Source organism: Penicillium verrucosum (genome assembly GCF_028828655.1).
Source record: "Penicillium verrucosum strain IBT 35672 chromosome Unknown utg000004l_segment0_segment0, whole genome shotgun sequence".
In the NCBI taxonomy this organism is placed as follows: Eukaryota; Fungi; Ascomycota; class Eurotiomycetes; order Eurotiales; family Aspergillaceae; genus Penicillium; species Penicillium verrucosum.
The window spans coordinates 1,031,378-1,046,047 of NW_026643213.1; the positions used below are offsets into that span (position 1 = coordinate 1,031,378).

Here is a 14,670-nt window from a genome sequence, read left to right on the forward strand (position 1 = left end):
TCACTCGTCAAGATGGTAAGCCCATTTTCGCCCTAATTTTCCGCTCGGTCCCAGTTCGATGCGATACACATGGACATGGGAGACCTATACGGATTATCGATTCCAAAAATTCAACGTCCACCGACGCTAACATGCTGTCGATAGGTTCTCGCGGTCGATCTCCTCAACCCCACCCCCCCAGGCCGAGGCCCGTAAGCACAAGCTTAAGGTATGAAACAACCTACCTCCGAAAGAAACGCGAAAAGAGATGTGAAAATATCAACCCCACGAAGGGGCGAAACCCTGGATATTCGACCTGGACCTGGACCTCCGATGCTCGACATGGAGCAAATGGGAAAAGGCACCGAACGACAGGGAATCTTTTTTTTTTTGGAAATTGGAAATGTTGGAAGAACAATGATGACTGATTATCGAATCTCTCCGCCTACAGACCCTCGTGCCCCAGCCCCGCTCCTTCTTCATGGACGTCAAGTGCCCCGGTTGCTTCACCATCACCACCGTCTTCTCGCACGCCCAGACCGTTGTCATCTGCGCCGGTTGCTCGACCGTCCTCTGCCAGCCCACAGGTGGCAAGGCCCGTCTGACCGAGGGCTGCTCTTTCCGCCGCAAGTAAACGAGAAACGAATGAAAAGCTTTTTTTCTTGTTATGTTCCGGTTGAAACGTCAAAGAGAGAATTAGCATGGAGAAATTAGGATGAAAATACCAAAACCCGGGGTTGACCTCTTCTTACTTTTTTTTTGATCGTCTCGGCTTCGGTTTTCGGTATTTCGGGGAGAGAGTTGCTTATTCGGGTCCAGTTCCATATACTGGGCTTTTCTCTCTTCCTACCGGGCTTCAAAATGTCACATACCAAACAACCCTTTTTTCAATATCACCCTTCCCCTACCGAACCACAAGGACGGACTTTTTTTTCTTTAACTGTTGTTTTCGACTGGTGCTGGGTTTGAGGGGTGCGATTTGCAAATGATGTGATATGGTTCTTTCCCCATACTATATCAAGTGTGCTGAATCCCCTCTTGAAGAAGACAAAATTTGAATGTGGCCTTTTGGGACCCATTTCTCATCCTATTTTCCACCCATTGCCTGTTCTTTCTTTTGCATTTCACGGTGATGATTAATATCTCAGCGTTGAATTCTTGTTTTCCTTTGCGCATGATGACAGATAGAAGATGGAATGCCCCGACCCTGTCAACGACCCCCAAAAAAGCATTCGAAAAAAAAAGCGACTAGCATTCCGCTAAGGGAGTTCCGGATATCTGGCACAAAAAAGGCACCTTGCTAGACTTTGTGCTCTGTTTTATGTTCTGATTTTCTGCTTCCTTGTGTTTAATGTATTAAATGTATCTGCGACTACTGTATATTGGGTTCTAGACTCTATATCATGGGTTGTACCTTAAACGGCTGCCAACTGTAGATGTATAGCCGTAGCTCTATACTGCCGAACATTACATACCGTTATGTTATATGGATTGTCATGGTATATCAAATGTGCTACGATCCAGCTCGAAAGGGGACTCCCGACCAACCAACTCGCCGAATATGGGAGCTATGATACATAGATCCAAGCCGTATCGTTCAGCCGTCCAAATTTAGAACTACGATTGACTTATGCACTCAATGCCAATACTGACGAACTCGACCTCGCTGCAAGAATAGCTTATAAAAGTAGTGACCAGCTACTGACAACGCGAGCTTCTCATCTTAATCGACGGGTATGAATATGCTCCCTTACTACCTGAATATCCCGACGATGATCAACCATCTTACCACTTCGCGTCTATATTTACCTAGTTACATAGTAGTTAGTTGTACCCCAAGATCTTGAGAATGCGGGTCCCGATAGTTCCCCACTTGCGCACTACGCTTCTGTGCTTTGGTATGTATAGCTCTAGAGGTCTAAGGTAACCGAGCTTAGAAGATAAGATGGTTGATGGTTTGTCGTCTTGTCCGATACTCTATCTTGTTTGAATATCCTGGCTAACGCTTGTGGAATCTATGCAGCTGCGGTTTATCTATCAAGGGTTATTATATCCCGTGAATACCAGAAGAAAATTTAAAGTACTCCAAAGAAACCGAAGCCACAGTTTCATTCAAGATTGTATGTAGATATGGGTATTTCATGATAAGTGTTTATTTGTGTACATGAAGTCACTGGACGAAAGGTACCAGAAACCAAAGACCAAGCAGAGAGCAAAGGCCGGCCAAACTCGTCCTGCTACTCCAATCCCATTGAATGAATACGTATGAATTCATAAGAAAACCAAGTATTAAATGCCTTACTGAGACAAAATGAGGGCCTTGTTCTTGATCTCCGGGCCAAAATCAGCAGGGTTGGAGGGGTCGCCGCCAGTCATCATGGACAGCTTGCCAGACTTGTCATTGATGAGCATATTGGCAAACGCATTGCGGCCTTCAATCTCGCTAACGGCAGTCTTAGCACCGTTGTCACCAGCAGCGTACTTGTCGGCGTCGACGGCCTTCAGCTGGTTGTGGCTGTTGCGGACGAAGTCGTACAGGAAGAAGATAGTTGGATGGGTGCTAGGGGGCTGGCACTGGGGGTGGGATTCAAAGGCACTGTTCGGACTTGTTAGCAACATACCGTATGTTTCTACGATATAAATTGTTGAGGGGTTCAGAAAGATGTTGCGTGGTGGGGTTGCGAGGTGGGGGAGACATGCTTGATGAGCGCCTGCATCTTGGCATTGAGGTCTTGGAGGTTGGTGGTAGGCATGATGGCAGGATGTATATGGTAATTCCGAGAATGAAAAGAATTGAGACTTGAATTGGATGTTTGTTGACGTGATGAAGCTGTTTGGGGCCAGGATTTCCCAGATAGGACTCCGTACTCCGCCCTCTTATCTCTTATCGCGCTACATCGGAGAGGGGAAAGAAAAACAGTCACTTTCTCCTAGTCTCTCCTCTTCCCTTTAATGTATAGGACAAGCCTCTCCTCCCAGTCCTTAAAACCAGTTTTACTTTCCATAGTCACCCACATCCGACCTCTAACAACCATGGCTCCCAACCCGTCAGCCTCGACACGGCAACCGCTCAAACTACTCATGCTCCATGGCTACACACAGTCCGGTAGCTTGTTCCACGCCAAAAGTCGCGCCCTGACGAAATCCATCCAAAAAGCCTTCCCTCTCCATGAAGTCTCCGCCATATACCCAACAGCCCCAATCCGCCTCCTGCCCTCCGACATCCCAGGCTACGAGCCCTCCCCGGAAAGCAGTCCAGACAACGAAATCGAGTCTTACGGCTGGTGGCGGCGCTCGAACACCGCAAACCCGCCGCTGTACACCGGCCTCGAAGAAGGGTTCGCGGCTGTAGGGCGCACACTGAAAGAAGAGGGCCCCTTCGATGGCGTGATCGGCTTCTCGCAGGGCGCCGCGCTAGCCGCTATGGTCGCGGCGCTGCTGGAGCCCGGCCGGAAGGCGTCATTCAAGTACTTTTCTCAAATAAGCACTGATGGCGCGGCGGGGATTGCTATTCCGGCGCCGTTCGACGAGGAGGAGTTCCAGCATCCGCAGCTTAAGTTTGCGATTTGTTACTCCGGGTTCAGGTCGCCTGGGGCCCGGTACAGGGCTTTCTATGAGGAGCCTGCTATTCAGACGCCGGTGTTGCATGTGCTTGGGTCTTTGGATGCTCTTGTTGATGAGTCGAGGAGTCGGGCTTTGATTGAGGCTTGTGCTGGTGAGCCTGAGAAGGAGGGGTTGGTTGTTTGGCATCCTGGTGGTCACTTCCTGCCAAGTCAGCGGCCGTATCTTGATGCTGCTGTGCGGTTTATTCGGGAGCAGATGGAGCGCAGTGATGGGTCAAGTGATAAGGTCAAAGAGGTGGAAGAGGATGTGAATGATATGGATTTGCCATTTTGAGGATGAGGACTTTGTATATAGACAAGAGTTTGATCTTTACTGGATTAGATTAGATTTTCTAGACTATGATTACATGTAGCACATATACCTACTCCCTTGAGAATAACGACTTGACGATTGCTACTGTTATGAGACTGAGACTGAGATTGTGTTGTGTATGTGTCATATAAAGGTCAATGCTGCGACTTCACTACTCATGGGTCTACCGGCGAATTATTTTACACGCGGTGGCAGTAATCCCCGCGCCCAAGTCCCATACACGCTTTCATCTCAAACCAACTCAATGCGCCTTGCCCATGTCGCTGCGAGTGGGCTGGATACGGGCCATCATCTCCTCCTTGGTGATCAGATGGTCGATCCGCTCGAGCAGACCCAGCAGATTCTTCATGTCGCTGCTCCACTCGTTCAGAACGTCATCGGCATCCCGGGGTTTGGCAAAGTTGACCAACCGCGCGGGTCGGTCAATCTTAGCGTAGATGGTCTTGGATGTGACCAGATCACTAATGTACTTCTCCGTCTCTTCCTCGGTCAGATCCAACAGCTGGGTCAGACGGCCCATCTGAATGCGAGTGTAGTACTTGGCCACTACACGGACATTGTGTTCGATAACCCGCTTCCGCAGGTCTTTCCACCTCTGGTTTGCTTGGTTCTCAGTAGACTGTTTCGCCTCGACGTCGAACACGTCTGTGTTGCACAGGTGGGGGCCGAACTGCTCGGCAACCATAGGCCAGCGCATCAGCTCGGGGATGGTGAACAGCTTCAACAAGCGGGATTCCTCGGGAACTTGTGACAGCCGCGAGTCTTGCTTGATGCGGTGCAAGAGGTCGGATTGCTCATTATCGTAGGGAGACAGGACAACGTAGTACACAATACGGGCAAGTGACTATATGCGAGTTAGTGATGGCGCACATTTTGAGATGGGAAAGGGTTACTTACGGCACGCAGGTGCTCTGGGTTGTTCTCGACTGCTTCCGTGTCCAGGACTTCCCGGTAGTTCTTGCAAACCTCGAGATATTTGTTATCGTGGTTGGCCAACGTAATCTGCTGTTCGAAGTAACGAAGCTTGAGATCTGTGACGTCGTCATCCACCTCCATGGGTGGCTCATCAGGCCCACGGGTCTTCTCTCGCTCCTCTGCCTCCTTCTTGAGCGTCTCGATCTGCTCAGCCGACTTCTTCGGCTTGCGGTTGAAGTACCGCTTGTTGATCTTGCGGCTGAGAATCTGAGCCTGGGTCCAGTCTCCGCGCTCAATACACAAAGAGACCTGCTCCAGGATGAATTCCGTCTTTTCCCGTCTCGTCATTGACCCAAATGTCTCCACCTGCAACTCACACAGGATGTCTGCTGCCGAAGTGAGATCACCTTGGGTCTTCTTGATATTTGAAAGGATGCGGGTAACGCGGGCTCGCTCTACTTCGACGAAGATCTTTGCGACAATTAGCACCACTCCGGACAAGATCAAATGGTTCTCGGCGTACCTTTCCCTCAGTCACTGTGCGCAGAGTTTCGATAACAGACAGCTTGACCTCCAGGCTAGGTGTCCCATCCAAGAATGTCATCACCGTCTGCACCATCTTCGTTGTGGCCTGCTTGAGTTGCGCATGTTTCTTAGATAGGAGCAGCACTTGGTCGTTCAGAAGGTTCCAGTCGCCGGAGTTCTTGCTGATGGTGACAATGGCAATCAGGAGTCGCGATGTAGTGGCAAGATCGGATGCCTGAACAAGAGAATCTTGATTAGTTTGGGTGGATCGGTAATGGGGATGGCACTCGGCCTCATACCTGTCTGGATTGCTTCTCCAGACCCAACAGCTTATCGACTGCTCCCTGGACATCGGTCTAGAACCATATATGTTAGCATCGGCTTGAATATGAATAAAGAGTCTGGATGTACCTTTGCAAGATCTTCCGCCTCCGGGATGAGCTTGTCAGCATCCTTTGTGAAGTCCTTCTCGGGCTTCAGCAGGCCACCGGACATGATGACGAATGAGGCTGGGGAGCCGGTGTGTCAATTTAGAAGATTAATAGGTTGGGTTGGTAAGAAATTTCTTTAAATACGTTTGTTGTACTTGACAACGTGAGATTTGTGGAATGGAAGAGGGTGATGGAGATGATGCTGTAGCTCCGGTATTGCGCGCCCTTACGAGCTGGAAGCTCCGTCCCACGTGACCGAAACATCACTTTGTCTTCCTGGGCCTTCTACTCCGTACTTCTAGTTACTTTGAAACATTCCCAGAAATCATATTCAATTTCTTCTAGATATTAAACATTTGAAGCAGAGGCAACAATCTATGTGTTATTGTCTGGTCCATATTTTTTGCTCATATAGTGCAAGATGCCATGAAGACCAATATATGACGCTCTAAGCCAGATTTTAACACCATCTCAATAACTGTCAGAAGTCTGCAAGCCTGTAAATAACAATCTTAGCAATATAAATCGTGTAAATCTACATTGTAAGCCTGGGTACAGAGTACAACGGGACATGATTGTGCGTGGCCTTTGGCTCACCAGATCGTGGTGTTTCCGGAGGACGAGTGTCTCTCTGCTTCCGCTACACGCTATACCTAGTTAGGATTGGTGTGAATCCGAGCAGATCCCGAACTATATCTAGACAAGTACATTCTTGCAAGGAGTCACGTATGATCAACAGAAGTACGATTAGATTAAATAGTAAAATAAACAGCAGTAGATACAATATAACTGTTTCTACGAACAAGAGTTCATGCATATCATCATCAAGTAGGGGCTTTGACTCGTTACATCCGGCTTGTTACACAATATGGAGTCTTGAGAGCAGAAGATAAAGATGCCATTGCTAGGAAGTGGTTAGCTAATAATATGTAGGTCATCCTGTGGCTTGTACCCGTAGCTAACTAACCAATAGCTGCTAACTGTGATATAATTTGAAGCGAAGAGGTGCCTAAGGAGTGCAATGTGGGAATCGGCATCCGCGCTGACTGGAAATGTGAAAGACGAGTTGTCCTAGTGGAAGGCTACCACAGATACCTTGTCATTAAATCGAAAGGTTGAAGAGTCAATGTATGCTGATCGGAGATGATAGGATGGAATTGTAAGATGTAAATGTTCGGCCGGAGTCGGGGCCCTTGAAATCGATGTTTACTCCACCACATATGAATATCGTTCTGTCAAGCTCCTGCCATCCATCTTGTCTTATGCGTAGCGTTCTGGGCACTGACAGTAGGAGCCCTGGGGTGGAAACGGAAAGTGAAGTGTCGTAGTTGTATGTCGCTTAGTCGTAGCTTGGGAAGGAACGCTGAAGAATCGTAGAAGGGGCGGGCGTTAGCAGGGAATGGAAAGGATATTAGAGGTCAGTACATATATATGCATACATACATAGGAAAAATTACTTCATCACAATGTTTCCATGTTTTAAACTACATGCTGATGTATAGGAAAGTTGTTATTAGGTAGGATGTCAGCTTTCCATTATCTTTTGTATTTTATGGCTAACCATTTTCATATTGAGCCAATGGATTAGACATTTATAGTTAAAGACCACGCACATATTTGTACTCGGCACTTCCAACTAAACTACTTCGGGTTTCTCGACGGCCTTATTTCCCCGGCATTTGAACTCACGTGACAATAAGCACGCAATTGCCTTTAACCGTTTTAGGCGATGAAGATGTATAGAAAAATTTTGGAAAATAGTTGTGTGTCTGCTAGATTTGCTATATATGAGTCAATGGTATAAGACCCAACCTCAAAGGACCTTCGTCTCTGACCCTTGATCACCCTCAAAATCAAAATTTAGGGCTTCCTGTCAATTGTACCAGGATCATCCCCCACTTCGATATCCTTATCGCTCCTTATCACCAATCGTGACAGGCCTTTTACTCAGACTTGATATTCGCCGCTTTCTCCGCGGAAGTCTAGAAGGTCACTTTATTGGGTGCTCTGTTGGTTAAATACGAGCTTCAATTCTCTTGAATCCTCGGGGCCCCAGAGCCTTCCGCAATTTGGTCTCTTTTACCCTTCTGAAACCGGCAGATATCTCATACTGATAGAGTCATTGGCGGGGCTTGGTATTTCATTCTACTATACTTCACCATGAGAGACGCCTCATGCGATCCCAGTTCACCCGCGCCATTGATGGCTGCGTGGAATACCGAATCACAAGTCCACTTGATTGTCGGTTCAAATCCTCTTGCCGCCGCTCGATGTGCCAGGAGCCTCGAGGTCGGCGCAAAGCCGATTATCATTGCGCCGGAGACCGATGACATACATTTCACTCTATCTGAACATATTTCCAATGGCTCTGCCCAATGGATTCGTCGTGAGTTTCAAGATAAGGACTTGACAACCCTGGGCAGAGAAGAAGTTGATCACATTGTGGACTTGGTCTTTGTCACTTTGGGTGGCAACAACTCACTAAGTACGACCTGCTTGCAAACGATTCCCAACCCATTGTTACTCACATTTCCTACCAGGCCCACATATATCGAAGCTCTGCCGGCGCCTCAGAATCCCAGTGAACGTATCAGATGCCCCCGAACTATGCTCCTTCACCCTACTTTCCACCTACTCAGACGGCCCCCTTCACATTGGAATCACCACTTCCGGTCGGGGGTGTAAGATTGCATCCCGGCTGCGGAGGGAGATTGCTGCTTTCCTACCCCAAAACCTTGGAACGGCCATCGACAGACTTGGTGCTGTGCGGAGGCGGCTTTGGGAAGAGGACAATGCTGCTGGGCTAGTGGAAGGCATATTTGACAGAGAGGACGACGATAGTACAGGCCAAAAGCACACCTTCAACAACTTGGTCACAGAAAGCGATGCTGCCGCGGCGAAAACAAGAAGGGTGCGTTGGCTGTCCCAGATTTGTGAATACTGGCCTCTCCGAAAGCTCGTGTCTATCACCGATGGCGATATGGATACCATCCTGCAGGCCTATACATCTGGTAATGCCACCACAAATGGGACAAATGGGCTTGATACGCCCTCAAAGAAGGGGAAAATCGTGCTCGCGGGCTCTGGCCCCGGTCACCCAGACCTACTCACCCGCGCCACCTACCACGCAATCCACAATGCCGACATCATCCTCGCAGACAAGCTCGTTCCCGCCCCAGTTCTGGACTTGATTCCTCGCCGAACTGAAGTCCACATCGCACGCAAGTTCCCTGGCAACGCAGACCAAGCGCAGGAAGAATTCCTCGTGATGGGTCTAGCAGCTTTGAAGCAAGGACGACAAGTCCTTCGCTTGAAACAGGGAGACCCATATCTGTATGGACGTGGAGCGGAAGAGTTCGAGTTTTTCAGAAAGGAGGGTTATTCCCCGGTCGTGTTACCGGGTATCACTAGCGCTATGAGCGCGGCCCTCTTCGCCGACATCCCAGCAACCCATCGCGGAGTCTCCGATCAGGTCCTCGTGTGTACGGGAACCGGAAGAAAGGGGGCTGCTCCAAATCCTCCCACCTACGTACCCACCCAGACTGTGGTCTTCCTCATGGCTCTTCACCGGATTTCTGCTCTTGTGGAGTCCCTCACTACCTTCCCGGCCGAAGACACCGGTTCGCAATCACGCACACTCTGGCCTAAGGAGACACCCTGTGCGATTGTTGAGCGGGCATCGTGCCCGGATCAGCGTGTCATTCGCTCGACATTAGAACACGTCTGCTTGGCGTTCGAAGAGGCAGGGTCGCGACCACCAGGATTGCTGGTGGTTGGTGCTAGTTGCCACGTGCTACACAATCCCCAAGGCCAGCGATGGGTGATTGAAGAAGGCTTCCATGGACTGGATGAAATCCGCAGCGAAGTGGATGCGATCGCTGTGTCAGTGGACGGGAAGCAGTGATTCAACATTTTATATATATTTCCGAGTGATAGTTGCAAATAGTGGAGCGTGATGTACATAGACAGCATTCAGATACCCCTAGAAATGAGACATGCATGATCATTGAAGATATCATTATTTGAAACCAAAACTAGTGTTTTGGAAACATAGGTAGACCATTGGTATGTAGTTATGTATACGATGTACACCTACACGGAGAAAAAGAAAAGAGTGCGGCTATAAATTAGTGGACCCCGGCCCGGCCATGTTGATCACTCCACCTCATTCACATCTTCAATTTTGACAACCATCCTCCCCCACAACCATGTCTGCCAGGCCCCAAAAGCCAGTCTATTTCTCTAACGGGGAGGCTCTCCAGAGGTGATTTTCTCCTTTACCTAAAACAACCAGAGACCCCAAACACTGACCAGCGCGTCCACAGCCCCCCTTTCAACGTGCGTCTCACCCGCTTTGTCGAGAGCATTTACTTCTTCCTCGGCCTGTACTTCACTACCCTCTTATCCGTAAGTATATCTTGCAAGCGTTATGACTAGCGACACCTTATTTTCATTTTGTTTCTCGTTTCCGCCTGTTGCTCTTTCATATTCCGCAAGTGGATCAATCTGACATATTTTAGCTCGACTCATACGCCGCCGCTGAGAACTCCTCTTTCAACATCAAGAACCAGGGCAGTAAATATACTACACGCTCTCGCTGGGGAGGCAGCACAACCCCATACGGCGGAGGGGGAGGTGGTGGCGGTGGAGGAGGCGGCGGCGGCGGTCCGGGATTCGGTCCGCGGCGCCTAGGACGTGTGGATGATGTCCGTGGGCCAGAGTGCAAGAGCTGCCAATAAGCAAACTCTCAAAGCTATTAAATCGCTGGTCAAATGTAGGCACAAGTGGAGAAAATACGCTTAGGTACTTGAGTTTGTTGTCTTCTTGGACAGGAAGCTTGTCATATGCAGTGCATCCTGCAATGCACTTTTGATATTCAGCGGAACATGGTACTTTGCTACAACAGACTCCGAAATATACATACACTACAAGTTGATACTCACCCATTGAACTGGATATGCCGCGAGTATTTACCGAAGGTGCAAGCCCCAAACACACACTAGTCCTTTAGCGCCACAACACCGCCTCTTCAAGGCCACATCGTGTCAATATGAATCACGGATCGTCATGATGATTCTAGAAGCGCCACGTGACATCCCCCTCTTCCCCTCTATGCCAAGTGTACTAGGCGACCTGAACACATTTCCAGAAGTAATCCCTAACTACTCCGGCGGCGTGCTCTCCAGCCGAAGGCACACTACACCGACCGCCCAGCATGAGTGAAATCCCATCGACAGACGCCGAATGGGCGGAGAAGATAGCCAACATGAAGAAGCAGCTGCCCAAACGTTCCCTTTCCCAGCCGCCAATTCCAACACAAATCAACCGCACGATAGACCACACCCTCCTAGTGACCCCAACGGACCCCACACAGATCGACAGTCTGTGCAAAGAAGCCCTTGAATACGAGTTCGCCGCCGTATGCGTACGACTTGAGCACGTCGCCCGCGCAGCAAGCCACGTCAAAGGCACGAAGACAGGACTTGCATGTGTGGTCGGCTTCCCGGAGGGCACGCACCCAACAGCCGAGAAAGTGCGCGAGGCCAAAGAGGCCGTAGCGCAGGGCGCGACCGAACTCGACATGGTCATCCGGTACAACCTGCTGAAAGAAGGCCGGTACACGGAAGTGTATGAGGACGTTCGTGCGGTACGCAACGCCGCGCCGCACCCAATTGTCCTGAAGGCGATTCTAGAGGCGTCTGTACTTGAGAAGGATCAGCTTATCGATGCGACGATCGTGTCGTGCATGGCCGGCACGGACTACATCAAGACAAGTACTGGCTGGAATGGCGGTGCGAGTGCTGAGCAAGTTACGCAGATGGGCTATGCGGCCAGTATGTGTGGGCGCACGTGCTTGATCAAGGCTAGTGGTGGTATACGCAGTGCTGCGGATTTATTGCGTATGCTTAAAGCTGGAGCGCAGCGCATTGGGACTAGTTCTGGGGTTAAGATTATGAAGGAGATTGATGAGGGGGAGGTTCTTGAACAGGGTTGTGGTCATGCCACGGCATGAACTTTTCTGAGATTCCCTGGAATATGTCTTGTGTGGATGGGTATGTTGTTGGAGGTTGGAGGTGGAGATTGAGAGCAGGTTCTTTTTTTTTTACTGTTCCGCAGTGCTCTATGCTGCTAACATAATGTGCATCCAATAAATCCTTAGTCTTTTTCTCGGGACCGAATATCTGTCTGTGTATGTGGTAGCTGTATAGATCTATATGCATCGACCCCCTGCGTATATATCCGACGGGAGGGGAATGGCGCGAGCAGCGGGATAAGCACCTGTATGATATACAAGGTTTGGGACCTTGCTAATCCAATTTGCCATAGAGACATGTCCTTGGTGAATGAGGAAAGAAGCTTGCAGAACTTCTCTGAGACAATTGGACCCATCCTTGCGCATCTCACCGTGAGAGCCCTGCATTACCGTTACCCCTTTGGGGTTGCCTCGTGAACACGACCCACCAGGAAATGAGACCATCCCATCCAGGGTATATTGAATTTGATATCATTTTTTTAAGAAAATACAAGACCCCTGTTTATTCAGATGATTATTGAAACAGTGTAGCTCATAGAGTTGGACATAGGCGGCCTGAACTGTTGTCCAATGAAAAGAACATACTTAGGGTTAATGGCTCGTCCATTCAAAGACATCGATGAGAACCGCCTCAAGACTATATGAGAAAAAAACATTTGGGAAAATTTAATTATACTCATATGCATAGTCATGAACGTGGCGGACATTTTTACATTTCTATATTATTGACCTGAAAGCTCCAAAATGATATAGGATATACTAATCCAAAACCGTGCGCCGATCCATTGACATGCCAACTAAAAGTGCAAAGCTTTTTTTTTATTCGTCGCTCTGATCATCCGAGTCACTGGTCACAGCACCATCAATGTCCATCTTTTGAATGACTGCATCACCATTGCGACCCTTCTTCTCTGCAGCGAGCCAAGCTTCCCGTTTCTTCGTCTCGTGCTCCTGCTTCCTTGCTTGCCGCAGGACCTTCTCCTGCTGTGCGGCCTCCTGCTTCTCATGCAACTCATTGATGTAATCCTGCAGATTGGCGAGTTCCGAGCGCATCTGTACAACTTCATCATCTGCATTATGGCGAGCAGTCTCATTCACCGCAACCTTCTTCTTGAGCACAGACACCTCGTTTTCTAGCTCGGTCACCTGCGAATCACGGGCAGCTGTGTCTTCCGCGATTTCCCTGGCGGGCCCGGTGCTGGGGCCAACACGGGTAACTTCCGCATTACTAGGTTGGCGGAATGCCGCGAGCTCTGCAAGACCATCTTCGATCATGGAGGTGGGGAAAAAGGAGTGAGTAAGCGCCCGAGAGAACTGGGTTGGTTTGCGGGAGTCGGATGGGGCGGTGATCTGCGTGTGGAACATATATTCTGCGGGGACGGCGCCAGGGGCATGGTTCGGGGCCGTAAGGCCACTATCATGGCGCGGCTTGACGATGGTGTGAGCCTTTCTCTTCAAATCCGAGGAAGGGTGAGGGATGCCACCCGGAGGGAGCATGACCAGGTTGGTGACCGGGTGCGTGTAGTCGGCAACTGATGTTGTGTACTTTCGTCGCGCAACATTCCAGGACAGTACCTTGCCATTCGCGTGGCCCGAGAGTAGCGTGGTCCCGTCATATGTAAGGGAGATTGTCTTCACTGAGCCTGTCTCAGCTGAGGGAGGGAGCCACCGATCTTCCATTGACACCTGTGCGGGTGTTGATTGTACTAAAGGATCATGAAGAGGATGCTGCGCAGACTGGCTCCGGTAGAAATCCACTGATTGGACGCTGCCATCTTCATATCCCACGTAGAAAGCCCGGTCAACCGGGTCTAGAGCCACTGATGTTGCGGATAAGGGAAGGAGGAAGGTTCTCAGCGCACGGCCGGTGTGATAGTCCCATGCGATCGCAGTGTTGTCCTTTGCGGTCGATACGACAATATTATGGCGGCCATTGCTATGCCCTACCGCAAGAGAGGTGATACCGGCGCGGTGGTTGGAGAAAGTTCGGATAGGCGAGTTCGTGGGTTGGCGGGTCGCGCTAAGAGCGGGTTTCGAGAACGAGAGAATTCCAGGCAAGGACCAAACATGTACACTGGCATCAGCGGAGCCGGACAGAATAAAGTTGGACGTCGGGTCGACAACGAGTGAGGTCACTGGCTGCAGATGGGATGCCGTGGTGGCTACTTGGCGTCCTGTGCACGTCTTGAAAAAAAAGTGTTAGACGCATGACATGGGGAAATGTATCGATAATATCCAACATACCTCCCAAACAATTAATCGACCACCCTCGGTGCCCAAAACCAAGACATCACCATACTTGCCCCCCGCGACAGCAATGCTGCGTATCCGCTCTGGAAATGGAACGACACCCTCTTGGTTACCCTTATCCCGGCTGTACACGTGAATTACAGCCTTGTCTGCTTGGGCTGTAAAAATATGAGAGGGGCTGACAGCTAGACAATTGGTCAAAGTTGAGCTCTTCTTGAAAGTTGATCGCAGTATCGACGAAGGCTGCAATTCGTGGACGCAGACTCCTACATCTCTGAGTGAGGCTGTCGGAGATTTAGCGGATGACACCGTCGACGCCACAAATGATTCGGAAAGCATCAGGAATGGAAGAATGAGGCTGTCATACAAAGTATGGGAGGTTGGTTTCGAAGTTGGCCATTCCGAGCTTTTTTTTTCTCTATCGATTGATAACGAGATGTTTGCACTGTTTGGACTACAATCTCCGACCTCCAGCCCTGAGAGAACATCCACGGGCCTTGTGTGATCTATCCTAACCAATTTGGCTTTCTAACTAATGCAACCTTCTAAAGATATCCCCGATCTGTCTTCATAAATAGACAGGGGATTGTTTCGAATACA

At 49.6% G+C, this 14,670-nt stretch overlaps 8 protein-coding genes across 8 annotated transcripts; 5 read left to right on the forward strand and 3 right to left on the reverse strand.

Moving 5' to 3' along the window:
- Nucleotides 1–12: 12 nt before the first annotated feature.
- Nucleotides 13–613, forward strand: N7516_009863 (40S ribosomal protein eS27; the record flags this gene model as incomplete). The annotated part of the gene is made up of 4 exons (XM_057222582.1): nt 13–15; nt 145–153; nt 197–208; nt 431–613. 4 exons carry the CDS (start codon nt 13–15, stop codon nt 611–613), a joined length of 207 nt encoding a protein of 68 aa, XP_057069803.1.
- Nucleotides 614–2,277: 1,664 nt separating this feature from the next.
- Nucleotides 2,278–2,598, reverse strand: N7516_009864 (uncharacterized protein; the record flags this gene model as incomplete). The annotated part of the gene is made up of 1 exon (XM_057222583.1): nt 2,278–2,598. The coding sequence occupies one exon, from the start codon at nt 2,596–2,598 to the stop codon at nt 2,278–2,280; it is 321 nt and encodes a 106-aa protein (XP_057069804.1).
- Nucleotides 2,599–3,012: 414 nt separating this feature from the next.
- On the forward strand, nt 3,013–3,876 carry N7516_009865 (alpha/beta hydrolase; the record flags this gene model as incomplete). Its single annotated transcript, XM_057222584.1, has 1 exon — nt 3,013–3,876. One exon carries the CDS (start codon nt 3,013–3,015, stop codon nt 3,874–3,876), a length of 864 nt encoding a protein of 287 aa, XP_057069805.1.
- A 149-nt stretch (nt 3,877–4,025) lies between these two features.
- Nucleotides 4,026–5,870, reverse strand: N7516_009866 (proteasome regulatory particle lid subunit RPN5). Its single transcript, XM_057222585.1, has 5 exons — nt 5,767–5,870; nt 5,655–5,711; nt 5,354–5,590; nt 4,813–5,301; nt 4,026–4,759 (listed from the first exon to the last, which is right to left on the reverse strand). The coding sequence occupies exons 1-5, from the start codon at nt 5,848–5,850 to the stop codon at nt 4,157–4,159; spliced, it is 1,470 nt and encodes a 489-aa protein (XP_057069806.1). The 5' UTR covers nt 5,851–5,870; the 3' UTR covers nt 4,026–4,156.
- A 2,076-nt stretch (nt 5,871–7,946) lies between these two features.
- N7516_009867 (putative siroheme synthase) lies at nt 7,947–9,690 on the forward strand (the record flags this gene model as incomplete). Its single annotated transcript, XM_057222586.1, has 2 exons — nt 7,947–8,271; nt 8,327–9,690. The coding sequence occupies 2 exons, from the start codon at nt 7,947–7,949 to the stop codon at nt 9,688–9,690; spliced, it is 1,689 nt and encodes a 562-aa protein (XP_057069807.1).
- A 304-nt stretch (nt 9,691–9,994) lies between these two features.
- Nucleotides 9,995–10,525, forward strand: N7516_009868 (uncharacterized protein; the record flags this gene model as incomplete). Its single annotated transcript, XM_057222587.1, has 3 exons — nt 9,995–10,050; nt 10,112–10,193; nt 10,307–10,525. The coding sequence occupies 3 exons, from the start codon at nt 9,995–9,997 to the stop codon at nt 10,523–10,525; spliced, it is 357 nt and encodes a 118-aa protein (XP_057069808.1).
- A 476-nt stretch (nt 10,526–11,001) lies between these two features.
- On the forward strand, nt 11,002–11,799 carry N7516_009869 (2-deoxyribose-5-phosphate aldolase; the record flags this gene model as incomplete). Its single annotated transcript, XM_057222588.1, has 1 exon — nt 11,002–11,799. One exon carries the CDS (start codon nt 11,002–11,004, stop codon nt 11,797–11,799), a length of 798 nt encoding a protein of 265 aa, XP_057069809.1.
- An 840-nt stretch (nt 11,800–12,639) lies between these two features.
- On the reverse strand, nt 12,640–14,409 carry N7516_009870 (putative ribosomal assembly complex component Ipi3; the record flags this gene model as incomplete). Its single annotated transcript, XM_057222589.1, has 2 exons — nt 12,640–14,004; nt 14,065–14,409. 2 exons carry the CDS (start codon nt 14,407–14,409, stop codon nt 12,640–12,642), a joined length of 1,710 nt encoding a protein of 569 aa, XP_057069810.1.
- Nucleotides 14,410–14,670: the final 261 nt, after the last annotated feature.

What these genes read in the sequence shown, in the direction of transcription:
- N7516_009866 (XM_057222585.1), bottom strand. Translation starts at nt 5,850, where the DNA reads ATGTCCGGTGGCCTGCTGAAGCCCGAGAAGGACTTCACAAAGGATGCT. An exon ending in GCACAGTGACTGAGGGAAAG is followed by an intron (nt 5,302 to 5,353) that starts GTACGCCGAGAA and finishes ATTGTCGCAAAG; the next exon opens with ATCTTCGTCGAAGTAGAGCG. An exon ending in ACCCAGAGCACCTGCGTGCC is followed by an intron (nt 4,760 to 4,812) that starts GTAAGTAACCCT and finishes ACTCGCATATAG; the next exon opens with TCACTTGCCCGTATTGTGTA.